The 13,724-nt window shown below is 43.1% G+C and overlaps 1 protein-coding gene across 4 annotated transcripts in view; it reads right to left on the minus strand.

Moving 5' to 3' along the window:
• Positions 1-13,724, minus strand: part of PCGF5 (polycomb group ring finger 5) — a 62,125-nt gene that overhangs the window by 22,838 nt on the left and 25,563 nt on the right. For 3 of the 4 annotated variants that reach the window (XM_054276716.1, XM_054276718.1, XM_054276715.1), the window contains one exon: positions 7,074-7,383. In XM_054276716.1, coding sequence (XP_054132691.1) covers positions 7,074-7,185 — 112 coding nt within the window. In that variant the 5' untranslated portion in view covers positions 7,186-7,383. Of the gene's footprint in view, positions 1-7,073; positions 7,384-7,834; positions 7,935-13,724 lie in introns of those variants that run through there. The other variant, XM_054276717.1, reaches the window with a different exon arrangement.

The following is a 13,724-nucleotide window of genomic DNA, read 5'->3' on the forward strand; positions in this document are numbered from 1 at the left end:
AGGACCTAATAATTAATGAAGAGCTTCATTTCCAGTGTAGGAAAGGTCTTTGAGTAGAACATAACATATGATGAGAAGACATCATAAGGAACCTTATTCCAGTCCTATATGGATGTTTCTCTAAGCCAACAAACACACAGACCTGGATCATGTGTTTGTACAACCAGCTCAATACCATAAAAACCCCCTTGAAACTGTAAATCAATACTGAAGTAATCCAACAAACTTTTGCTTTTTCTTGTGTAGAGTTATGGTGCTATGAGGATTGGCTGACCACAACTAAATGTGATTTACCAACAAGAATATAAGGGTAAAAAATACATACAAATTCTAGCACGGAAGAATAACAAACTGATACATGATACTCCTAGTGGGATCATCAACCAAATATTTTCCTATATGATAGGTATAATCATCCTCTGTTACTCTCAATGTAAAACACAGAACATTTTTCAAAGCCTATCTCTTTGCAGTTTCAGAAAACAGGATGAAATCTAAACATTGGGTGAAAAAGGTAGGCAAAAAGGGAATCCTTAAACACAATTAAATTACAAATATCATTAATTCACCACCTTAGGGAAAAAACCAAACTCCAAATCAAAACCCTTCAATGCTTCCAGTACAGATTAACAAAATAACATGGTTTCATTAGCTTTGCTGTAGGTCATGGTAGGGCAGCAAACAGGCAAAAGAAAACTGCTTAACCTAAATGTACAGTCTGCAGAATTTTGAGGTATATGCTACACATGCCAGTGAAATAAGAACTTGAATTTCATTGTCGTTCAATGACATTTCAGATGAGACACAATAAAAGTTAAACTCATGTAAGATGACTTTCTATGGCTGATAAAAGTACTTGTGTGACATATGCTAATTGGCTGGCTGCATAACAATGCTGTTTTCCAGTACACAGATATCTGGTTCACACATTCTTTCAGATCTTCATAATCAGATGAAAAACATAGATACAAGTGCCAAGACTGTGCTGTATGTCACAAACAAACAAAAAAGGGACATCTCTTATGAATATCTACATACATATGCATCCATCCAGGTTACTGTTTAAATGTTGATTAATGAGGGACCTAAATAAAACTTCATATTGCATTTTTAAAATAAAGTATTCTACAAAATAACGTTTAATTAGTTAATTGTGGTACAAATTCTTTGTCAGAACTCATCCTTTGAATTCTTCCAAAGATTTCCACTCTCAAAGTTAATCACTCTGATTCAGCGAGCAAAGGAAGGGCACAGGATATGCACAGCTAGTGGAACATCAAACCCATCTCACTGATGGCACAGAGGTGCAACAAGGCATTTGGTATATTTACTGAAGTATTTAATAATCTACCTTAAGCCTGCTTTAAAAACACTTACTTTTAGGGAAAGTGTTTGCTTAAAAACAGGACAGAAAACTTCACTTAACCATTCTTTTCAGAAACTATACAAGTGGGACTACTCCTTTCTTAATTACTTCTACCAGACACTGTCACACTAGATTTTCTTTTGTTAAAAGGGAGAGAGAATTTCAGCATGTGATAACCAAGAAAGACTTTTTGTGTTGAAAACTATTTAAAAATAACATTTAGGCCCTGCTACATGGCACTGACTAAAGTTTTTGCAGGAGAAGGAGTCTGAAGGCAGCTCAGCTTGCTTGTCTGAGGGTGAGAAATTTTGCTGCAGAGGAGTTTTTTTGGGATCTTGTGTTGACAGCATAGGTTTTTAGCAAAATCTGAAAACCACTCTGGTTGAAAGATTATTTGATATTGAAAATTATTTCTCTGGTAAACGTCCTGCAGGGAAGGATATTTCTGAAAGTTCCTAGTCTGCCTTGGTTGGCAACTTCTTAACACAAATATTAGAGACCATCTAGGAGTAATGCACCTTTTGATCTCCTGTTCACAAACAGGGCAAAGTTGGTGATGAATACAGCCACAGAGAGCAGCTTGCCTTGAGGTGAGCTGAGGATCTTGAGAAAGGGTACACACTTAAACAGCACAGTTAGGACTCTGAACTTCAGGAGACAGGACTTCAGCTTGTTTAAGCAACTGCTCATCAGATTTCCCAAGGAGACTATCCTTGGAAAGAGACTTAAGAGAGCTGGCTGAGCTATACAGCCCACTGTATAGGGAATTATGTCAGAAGAACTGCTTAGTGCACAAGAATTGCTTAGTGCACATGGTTCCTAATTAACATGCAAAAGTAGATCATATTAGAAGTGGAAACAAGAATGGGAAACAAAAGGATATAAAATCACTACTCTGGCACTTAAAGACAAAGGTAGGAAAGCCAAGGCCCAGCCATAGCTAAAACTGATGAGAGACATAAGGGAATTGTGTAAGTATGCTAGTAGCTGAAGGAAGCTTAGACAAATTATACCTGTTAATGAATGAGGGAAACAACTCAGGATTAGCTTATACAGAGAGGTTTGAAGTCCTCAGTATCTTTTTGCCTTGGTCTTCATAGGCAGTGCTTGATCCTCCCTGCATACTAACTTGATTTGGGAAGGAGAGGGATGATCAACAGCCAAGGAGCAGCAGGTTAAAGCCTACTGAGAAAGACTGGATGTACTTAAATCTACAGCCCAGGTAGGATTCACTAAGATGAAATCTTATCACCATAATCAGAGTGATTATGAGAGGTACCTGATGACTAGAAAAGAGTGGTGTGTTATGGCCACTTGTAATAAAGAGAGGAAGGATGGCCCAGGGAAGTACAGCTAAACAGCCTCCTCTATCTCACTGGGAAGATGGCAGATTACATCATGTCCCTTGGAGTCAATTTCCAGCTATGTGAGGGACAAAAATGTAATCAGGAAGTGGAAACAGCAATTTGCCAAAAGCAAATAATGCTATAGGCTGGCAGGTGATGTAATAATAGCTTTTACCATTTGATCAGCAGTTACAGGAGTGACAGAGCCCATCTTCTGGGGAGTGGCAAACAGTATCACAGGAGCAATGGCCACATGTTGACATTTGGCAGGACATTCAGAAAAACTAGATAAAGACTGTAGCACTGGAAATGGTTATTAAGAGAAGCTGTGAGACGACTCCATGCTTAGAAATTCAAGTGTCAACTACACAGAGACGTGGCTTGACCTGGTAGAGTGCTGGCAACTAACCTGCCTCCTGGATGAAGTTAGCCTAGACAACCTCCAGATGTCTGTTGATGTTTTCAACCAACATTTCTACAATTGTGTAAACAGTCTGTTATTTTTTAAGATACTAAAGAATGTTCTTGAGGAAAGTTTATTTTGTAAATTTTGTAAGTGCACACTGTACTAAACAATGGAGTGACTCAGGAGACAGATGATGGGACATGCCCTTTAGCTCACAACCAGACTGCTTCCATCAGTGGTTCTTAAAACATCCTTGACAACTGTGTAACAGACTAGAAAAAAAGATTTCAGTCCATAAGATAAAACCATTCTGTTGAAAGCAGCAAAAAATAATTGAAGTACTGAATTTGCAGAATAAGTAATTCTGCACTAGCACAACTGTTTCCTTTCCAATAGAGATAGGAAAGTTTGCAGTTCTGGTACCCAAGTTGCACTTAGGTATTATTCACCCAGTGAATAGTGGAGTTTTCTGCCCAACATTTTCAGAAGCCCCAGCAGAAACATCTCTTTTTGAAAAGACACTAATTTCTCAGAGCAGGACTTAATATTTTCCAGAAATACAGAATATGCAAATCAACTGCTAATTCCCTGCAGTGGTTACTACTGATCACATTAGTTCCCCTATGATCACTGGAGAACATCTATGCCAATACATGCTTTTCATCTTGTCCAAAGTCATACATTGCACTCCCAGTATCTAATGAATTTACACTGCTTCTTCAACCATTAATACCTGCAGATTTTGATAATTTGTACAACACTGCTTTCAGTCATGGCAATTAGTGACAGTTAAAATCATTGTATACTGTGTATCTATTTGGACAATACTGAAGAATCATACCTGTATTTGAAAAAAAAATTAAAAATATTAAATATTTTCTACAAGATAACTTAGCAGAGTACCTCCCTAAATTCTTCCATCACCTTCTCCTTTGCAGACATAAGATTTGCATATCACTACTGTTTTCAAGTTTAAAATTTTCCTTTCCATCACTGTAATCTTTGTATCTTGGTAACTGAAACTAGACTTTGCTTTAAAGAAACACCACCATCTTTCCTGCATTTCTACTTAAGGACCCAAATATGTGGCAGTTCTTTGGTGAGAAGACCTGTGTAACTATATGGCAGCTCAGTAAAATTCAAGTGCTCTGACCTGGGAACTAGGCAGTGACAAAGCTGGCTCAGTGAAGAGCTCACAAACTACAAAAGAACAAAAGAAGCAGATGCTGCTGAGAAGAGAATGCTCCTTATGCCATTATTGTTTTGTAATAGGACCAAAAGTAAAAAAAAAAAAAAAATTATGTAAACAAAAAGATACCACAATAAAAACATTTTTTTCTTAAATCTGATTTCCGATGTAACTATTTTCCCCTAACCCCAACTTTTAAAAGTCGTCAATGTTCATTAAACTTCAACCATAAAAAAATAGCTAATACTGGAATTTTCCCAGTTTCTTTAAAGAGAGAGAGAATTTAATAATATATTTATCTGTCTCTAATAAATTTACCTCTTTTAAGTACCTCAGTCTTTTCCTGATTCTTTGTCACTATTCTCCCCCTCTATCCAATAAAGGATGAAAATCTTCCTTAGCACTCCTTTTCTTGATAATGTATTTATATAAACATTTTAATTGTCTATTAAGGCAGTAGCCAGATTAAGTTCTGGTTGGGCTTTGGTCCTTTTAATTCTCTTTCTTCATAACTTCACGGTGTCCCTGCAGTCCTTCTGGGTTGACTGCCCTTTCTTCCAAACTCAGAAACTCTACTTTTCTTACTAACATCCAGAGAGGCTTTCTGTACAGCCAGGCCGGTCACCTTCCCTGCCAGCTCCTCTTTCTGCACATGGGGACAACCTGCTCCTGGTGCCTTTAGGATTTCCTCCTCAAAGCACATACAGCCTTCCTGGACACTTCTGCCCTTCAGGACTGCCTCCCAAGGGACCCCATCAACCAGGCTACAAAATCTGCCCTCCAGAAGTTCAGGGAAGTGGTTCTACTAAATGCCCTCCCTCCTTTTCCAAGAATTGAAAACTATCTTTTTGTGATTGCTGTGCCCAAAGACATCCTCCAACTTTCACAGCACCCACCAGTCCCTGTCTGTTCACAAACAGCAGGTCCAGCAGGGCCTCCTCACCAACTATGTCAAGAAGTTATCCTCCACCCACTCCAGGAACCTCCTAGACTGTCTTCTCTCTGCTATTTCCAGTAGGCATCTGTTAAACTGAACAAGTGCTAGTGACTGTGAGACTTCCCTCAGCTGCTTCTCAAATGTTTCATCTACCTCTTCATTCTGGTTAGGTGATTCCTAACAGACTCCACCATGGTACCTGCCTCGTTGGCCATTCCCCCAGTTCTTACCCACAAACATTCAACTCCATCATCACCATCACTGAATTCTAGACACTCAAAACACTCCCTAACACACTCCCTGGTGCTACCCTACCAGGTCTCCTTCCTTGCCTATCCCTTCTGGAGAGTTTTATAGCCATCCACTGCATCCTTCCAATTGTGTGAGTTTTCCTGCCATGTTTCTGTGATGGCCACCGTGCTGTAATTTTCCTGCTGCACAGTGGCTTCCATTGTTTCAATTCTCTGTGTGTTTCATGTGGTAGGGATGCAACACCAAATTGTAAAAATTAACAGTGAAGACATTAACAACTGCAAGAACAACACTGCATAGCAACTACAGGAAATGCCAAGACAAGGCTTTTAACTGATATTTATTAAAGGTTTAAAAATGGGAAATCTACCAAAAGACATACGCTTCCTCTTACTCTTCTTTTAGAAGACTTCAAATGTTATTTGGAAAGATGTCAAATTCTAAAGGAGGTCCGGTGAAACTACTGGCTATTCAGAAAAAAATATAAAAAAGCCAAGCATGTAAATAAGCTTGTGAAAGTAAGATGAGAGAGTTTGACAGGACCCTTCATATGTTTAATATAATTCATACATGACAATGTATGATGATGTAATAGGAGCAGAAGACAACCTAACCAACTTTTCCTGAGACAGTTTCATTGAAAGAGATCTATTTCCTAAGTAAATATTTTGCCACTTTCAAGTACTTCTCTGCATTGTGCTATGGGACACATTAGAGAGATGCGACTGTATCCATCACACATACTGCCAACAGATACATCAGTTTAAGCTTCAAGCATGGTTTTATCATCAAAAGAGCGCACCTGACCTAATGACCTCACCTGAGACAGACAGGCCACAGGCAAACAAAAGGGTCTCTGTACTCTGCCAAGTCCAGCAGAGCTGACATATCCTCACAGTATGGGTCAGGTTGGAAGGGAGCCTACTGGGTCATCTGGTCCAACCTCTCTGCTGAAGCAGGGTCATCCCAGAGCACATGGCACAGAATTGCATCCACACTGCTCTTGAATATCTCCAATGAGGGGGCCTCCACACCCTCTCTGGGCAATCTGTTCCAGTGCTTGGCCACTGTATAGTAAAGAAGTTCTTCCTCATGTTCAGGTGGAACTTCCTGTGCATCACTTTATGCCCATTGCCTCTTGTTCTACTGTTGGTACTAATAAGCAGAGCCTGGCTCCATCCTCTTGACATCCATACTAGATATTAACACACCTTAACGAGGTCCCCTCTCAGCCACCTCTTCCTGAGCCTGAACAGGCCCAGCCCCCTCAGCCTTTCCTTGGAAGAGAGGTACTCCAGATCCTTGATTAAGTCAAGTTACTACTCTGCTGGATCTGCTCCAGGAGCTCCATATCTCTCTTGTACTGTGGAGCACAGAACTGCACACAGTTCAAGATAATCCAGACTGCAGACCAGTGTTTAGGAAACTTCAGAAGAGACTGGATTAATTCAAAATATTTAATATAAAAATTCAGTAAACAAAAACAAGTAGAGTGGCCATATTAAACACATTAACACTTAAAAAAAAGAAATAAAAAAACTTATGAAGGAGGGACTATTTTGCAAAGTATTACTTACAAGTATGGAGGCACTCCGTTACTGTAGTTGGCTTGATGAGATAGCCTTTACAGATATAGCAGGTGATATGAGGATTGAAATCTTTCACCAAGTGCTTCCTCTGAGTAGCCATTCGTGGAGCAGGAAACGCTGGCAGAGTGCTTGGGGCCAGAGAAGCAAGTCTGAGAGGCGCCGATGTCCACAGTTCACGAGAGCTGCGGCGCTGCTCTGGGCAGCTGGACTTCTCCAGGCATTTGATCCTAATTCCGCAGGTCTCACTGAGACACGGCTCGTAACTCCTGCTCCTGTGCCGGGCGAGTCATTTTCCTACCTGTAACACACGTGGAAAACGACAGCTCTGGGAACCTGGCCGGCCAGCGGCGATGCCCCGGAGGGCCAACGTCGCCATGAACTTGGCAACGTTCGGGGCTGTAATTTACATAACAGCAGCCGCCGTGCGCCGGCAGCCGCGCTCCGAGGCCGTGCCCCCGCCCCGCCGGGCTCCGGCCGCCGCCGGGACGGGCCGGGGCCCGCGGTGACAGGTGCAGGGGCCGCGGCCACAGCCCGCCCGGCACGGCACAGCCCGCCCCGCTCCGCCCCGCCGGGCCGGGCCCGCAGGCCGCGCCGGGCCCGCGGGGAGCAGCCCCCCCGCCGCCCCGGCCCCGCGGGACCGCGGCCGGAGAGGGCGGCGGCCGCCCGGCTCTGTCCCCGCTCGCCCGACTCCCGTCCCTCCCCTCCCGCACCTGCGGCGCCTCCCGCCCCCGCCGCGGCCCCGGCCGTACCTGGCGCAGCCCCGCGGCCTCGGGCGGGCGCCCGGCGAAAGAGAAAGGGAAACGCCGCGCGCCTCCCCCGCTCGGAGCGCTCCCTCCTCCCCGCCGGGCTGCCGCGGCCGGTCCCGGGGCGGGCGGGACGGGCGCGCAGGCGCTGCTCCCGGCCGAGCCCGCTGCGCCACAGCCCGCAGCGCCGCTCGGGGCGGCGGCGGCCGGAGCAGCGCGGGCTGCCCGCGCACGGCGGCCGGACGGCAGCGGGGCTCCGGGCGGCGCTGCCCGCCCCAGGTGAGCGCGGCGGCGGCGCCCTCCGCTCGGCACACACCCGCCGGGGCACCGGCGCCGTTTCTTGAAAATAACTTCAGCTTCTGCCCGTGGAAGGGTGGAAGTTAAACCCATTTCTCTAGCCCGCAAACGCAAACACTAAACACTGTATTAAGTTAGCCCGAATCCCGTGAAAATACGTGTGCTTTCCTCGAACCGGGACCAACTAGCCAACGGCTTAGCACGAGTAAAAGCTGTCCCCGTGGTTCAGTGCATCTGCTTTTGCCCTTCCTAGTCACAGAAATCCATCATATTACCAGGTAATTGCCCATAAAACTAATGCTGCCTTAATTTTCCAATTGTGCTGTTTCTAGAAAATTTCTTTAATACTGCATTTAACAGTAATGACATAAACATAAGGAGACATTTCCTATATCAGCTGCAATGCCACCACATTACCCGCAACTGCTTTAGGTCTTTGCTCTTCTGTTCTGCATTTTGAGATAAATGCTCATTTTGCAGTGGCCCCCCAGTGCACTCTTCCCTTTCATCCTTGTGTAAGTGCTGCAACAGCTGAAGGCTTTAATAACTTTGGCCTGTTTCTGCCATCCAGTCCTACTGCTGTAATATTTACCAGGCAATAGATCTCCATTAACATCATGTCAATGGCTAGTCTGAATCACGCGCATCAAAAACTGTTACAATTAAAGTTGCAGTGCAATGATGAATGCATGATAACCCAGACAGAGCAATTCAACAGAATCTGGATGATTTTTCCCGATAAAATGTTCATCTTGTATGAGGTTATTTCTCCACAACATGAACAAAAGTTTATATAGCTAAAAATCTTTTGAAGCAGCACAGAATCATAGAGTATTCTGAGCGGGAAGGAATCCACAAGGATCATTGAAGTCCAGCTCCCTTCCTGCACAGGAACATCCCTGAGTCACACCATGTGCCAGGAAGCATTGTCTAACTGCTTAACCAGCTCAGGCTTGGTGCTGTGACCTCTTCCCTGGGGACCCTGTTGCAGTGCCCAACCACCCTCTTGGGTGAAGAACCTTTTCCTAAACCTCCCCTGACTCGGCTTCAGGCCATTTCCTCGGGTCCTGTCACTGCCACCACAAAGAGATCAGTGTCTGCTCCCCTGCTCCCCTCAAGAGGAAGCTGCAGACTCTATGAAGTCTCCCCTTGAGCCACCTGTTCCTCACAAGGCTTCCCCTCTAGGCCTCCCACCATCTTCAGAGCCCTCCTTGGGCACTCACTAACAGCTTTAGATCCTTCTTACTTTGAGGGGGCCCAAAGTGCCCCAGCACTCAGGGTGAGGCTGCACCAGAGCAGAGGAGAAGGGGTCAGCCCCCTGCCCAGACTGGCAGGGGATGCTGTGCCCGATGCACCTCAGGATTCAGTATAGCTTAACAGAGTTGTGTTTTGATGGTTTAAACCTTCTATTGTTACCTGTTATTTGCAGATTTATACCACAAAACACACACTGACAAGTCACAGGCTAAACACTAAATAGAGAAAGAGACAACAAAAACTATATACATATCATGGGAATATTTTCATTAGTCACATTCAGTTGGTTTAGTAGAATTTGACGTATTTCAGAATGTGCATAAGAGTGGCCCTGCTCAAATGTAGTTTGATACAGCATTATTAAACTTATATACATACATTTAAAACAGGCAGCTGCTGATGCTCTCCTGGCTGTTTCCAAACCACTGCATCTGATAAGACTTTTTTTTAAAGTAAATTATATTCTAAGTGGGATTTCATAGCATAGTTTATCAAGTGTCCCATTTGAGAAAATAAAGAACCCAAAATTTTCTAAATGAATTAATTCAGCTGGACTCATGTTTACACGGTAATGGATGCACAGTATTCTCTTCAAGCACATTAAAAACTCAGTTATGTCATTCATTACACTGTGTAGGCCATGCAGTAACGCTCACACAGCAGTTGGGATACTTGCAGACTACACAAGTGGTATTGATCCCCATAAGTCAGGCTGAAGTCCCTCTTTTAAGGACAAGCAGTCCCATGCCAGGCAAGTGATAGCATACATGACAAATTCTTGCCTCATCTCTCCACAGTGCAGGAACACAGTCCTGCTGGTACCAAGGTGATGCTGACTGAAGGTGATGAAAGCTGAGGCTTTTAGCACCTTTCCAGACCACAACATAAAGAGCAAATGAGAAGCAGCACAGAAGAAGCTCTCATTTCATTATTAGAGGAAAGTAGATCCTTAAGTACTTATGCTTTATATGATCAGGAAGCATATTATGTTAATAAATGCCTATGAATTAATTATAAATTCAAAGACAGTTAACTCCTAGCACTGCATGCAACAGGTTTATTTAAACATACAGGTCCAGATATGTGATGTGAGCATTTTGATCTACTTATAGCAGTTCAAAGGTAACAAGAATAGTGTTTGAATCAAACAAGGCATTCATTTCATATTATGAAAGAAACAGAATTAAGAAATGAAAGAGAATTAAGAAATGAACATCAGAGTAGATAAGTGCCATTAGTGACAGGAAACATGGTGTCCTGGTTCTCTTGCAAATATTTCCTCAGCTCATCTGGGTTCTGAATTTGTTCACAGAGGAAGTCCCAGGCTACTGGGTCAGAAAATTCCTTCTGGGTCTGGCCCATTTTCTCCCATTCCCCACAGCACTCAGGATTTTCCATGCCTGGGTCAGATGCCTCCTCAACCCCTCTGGACATGTCAGCCCTCACTCTAGACAAGATGCAGACCATATAGAGGAAGCTTACCAGATAAAATGCCAGGAAAGTGGTCTCTTTAACATTCAGGGGAAACGAAATATTCTCAAAGGGTGACATAACAGATTTAAAGAAGAAGGAGAGGAAGGGCTGGGAAACCCCATCTCCTACTCCTCCTCTAACAAACTGGGTGCAGTTACCAATAAATCCCCAAAACAGGCTACAGAAGCTAAGACGAATAAACAACAGACCATACACATTTTGAACAAACCCCAGTACCTTTGTTAACCCTCTATAAATCATAATCATCATACCCAGCAAAACAGCAATCCTAATCAGTGGCCTTCTTCTGTAAAAGCTACATGTTAGGGACAGTACTGGAGCTATCTGTGGGTAAGAAAACAAGCCTAAGTCTAGGGACCAGAAAGACATCAGTGCCTCAAGTCAGAGAGATGTTATAAATTCAGGCAGCATGGCTACTGACTGCTTTATCCCAATACAGGGTAAGTAAAACCAAAATTAGAAATTTTTTTCTACTTCCTCAAGCCCCACATTGGGTACCAAAATATTTGTTCTGGTTTGAGACAAATTTGGGAGAAAACACCCAAAAGGTGTCTCCTCTGAAAAGGCAGATTCCAGCAGCCCTTCCCCCAACCAGTTCAGGAGAAAATCTCCTTGAAGAAAATGGAAAAAAGCTGTTTCTTTAACAAGCAAAGTATTCACAAGCCTGGAAAAATGGATAATATTAAACAATAAAACTTCTCACTATTCTGAAGAGATGGCAAGTTCAGAGAGTCCTTCTGTGGTTCAGAGGGTTCTCTGTGGGTTTGGCTTGGCTCTCACTCAGTCTCTCCAGGGCTCAGGCCTGTCCAGGCTGCAGTGCTACTTGTGGGGGGGGCCTGAGCAATTGTCCTGGTGTTCCAGACCAGGGAAAAGCTGAGCAGTTCCAAAAAAAAGACCCTGTCCCAGGAAAAACTTTCTTGACTCAGGTCACAGATGAGAAACCAGGTTAAAAAGCAAAGAAAAGCTCCCTCCCTCTATCTGTGCTGCAGACAGCACACCAAGTGAAAGGAATCTGGGGAGGAAGTGAAGCTTCTGCAGACAAAACTGCACACCACTGCTTCTCCCTCCCTTGGCTCTTGGATCTAGTGTTAAGGCACAGAACTCAACATCCAGCACCAGCAGATGGTGGGGGATACAATACAGTATCATAAAGTCACCCTAGGACACATGGTATGACAGAGCTGGTGACTACAGCCCTCAAATGAGGGGTGAAAATACAGCTGCTCTCATTTTTCTGTGTTTCTTCAACTTGTGACTCTCTCATCAACTGACTTTCACTCCGAAGTCCTCAGTGTTCTCTAACACAGTGCTTACTTTTTTTAAAAAGCCAAGTCCTTTTTCACATATATGACTTTCCTAACACATAGAAATACTGCTTTCTAAGCATTACCATCCTTGAAATCCCTGAATAACTACTATATCATCCTGATGTGAAACAGAGTAATTACTTACATTTAATATCAATAAAATGTATCTTTTGAAAGGAACAGCCAGGACACACAATAACTTGGGAACTCCAAGCATTTCATTAAAGCAGTTCTACTACTTTTTGAAATAAACCAATGCTCATTGTCAGCTCCCAAGTAAATTTCAGAGACAAAATAAACATTGATCAATAGAGCCAAATTCTCAGCAAAATTTTAAATGAGTGAATAATACTAACTTTGCAAGAAGATCCACATTGGTACAATGTTACATCCTTATCAAGCTACTCTAGAGTCTCTTTCTAGGCAAGTCTCCAACTACCCTCCAGTTATCCTAAGAGTTACTTGTATTTTGTATATGAAAGAATTACTGAAATCCATCTGAACTAGGAAACTAATAAAACAAAAAATCCTTAGTTTTCTTGATAGAAATCGTGAGGCAGTCTGAATGGCATTTAGAGAGAACCACAGCATTCACCTTCACTAGACAGTGATTCTCTAGACATCTGATGGAAATGCCATTCTACAGCTTTAAAAAACTTGAAATGTTCATGGAATTCCTTAGGTTGGAAGACATCTCTTGAGATCATCTAATCCAATCTGTCTGCTCAAGCAGGGCCAGCTAAAGCAGGTTGTCCAGGACTGTATCCAGCTGGGTTTTGACCATGTCCATAGATGGGGTTATACACACTTTCTGGGCAATCTGTCCCGGTTTTGATCAACTTCATAGTGGAAAAAAAATGTTTTCTTGTTATCAGATAGAGTTTGATGAGTTTCAATTTGTACCTATTACCTCTTTTCCTGTCAGTGGGCACTACTGAGAACAGTTTGATTTCTCTACCTTTATTCCCTCTCATCACGGAATTATATATGCTGAAAAGATCCACTGAGACTTTTTTCCCACAGCTGAGCAGTCCCCAAAGTCTCCACCTCTCCTTATATGAACAGTGGTCCAATACCTTAAAGACCTTTGGGGCCCTGTGGGGCTCTGAGACTTGCTTCATGTCCTTCTTGTTCTAAGAACTGGACACAGCAATCCACATGTCACTTCATCAGTGCTGCACCACAGAGAGGAAAATCAACCTCCCTCAAACTCCAGGCAACCTAGTTAAAATTACTGCATACTTACTCAGGTAGGAAGAAGAGTTCACATATAACCACCTGGGATCTCTTATTTCCAGCGTTGAATTCCCAATCAAGCAGAACATTATCTAGAATAGAACACTAACTGGATTGGCAGGACCTTTGGACACCACCTGGCCTAATGCCTTTGCTCAAAGCAGGTCTAATGTTAAAGTTAATTCAGACTGCTCACAGCTTCATCCAAAGAAAGTCTGAGTAGATGTAAGGATGGCAATTATACAAACTCTCTAGGCAATTTGTCTCAACCCCTGACTATCATCAGTGTGAACTAATTTATTTGG

The sequence above is a fragment of the Melozone crissalis genome, unplaced genomic scaffold, assembly GCF_028551555.1.
Source record: "Melozone crissalis strain CALT ecotype California unplaced genomic scaffold, PUWL_Pcris_2 ptg000019l_1, whole genome shotgun sequence".
Classification (NCBI taxonomy): Eukaryota; Metazoa; Chordata; class Aves; order Passeriformes; family Passerellidae; genus Melozone; species Melozone crissalis.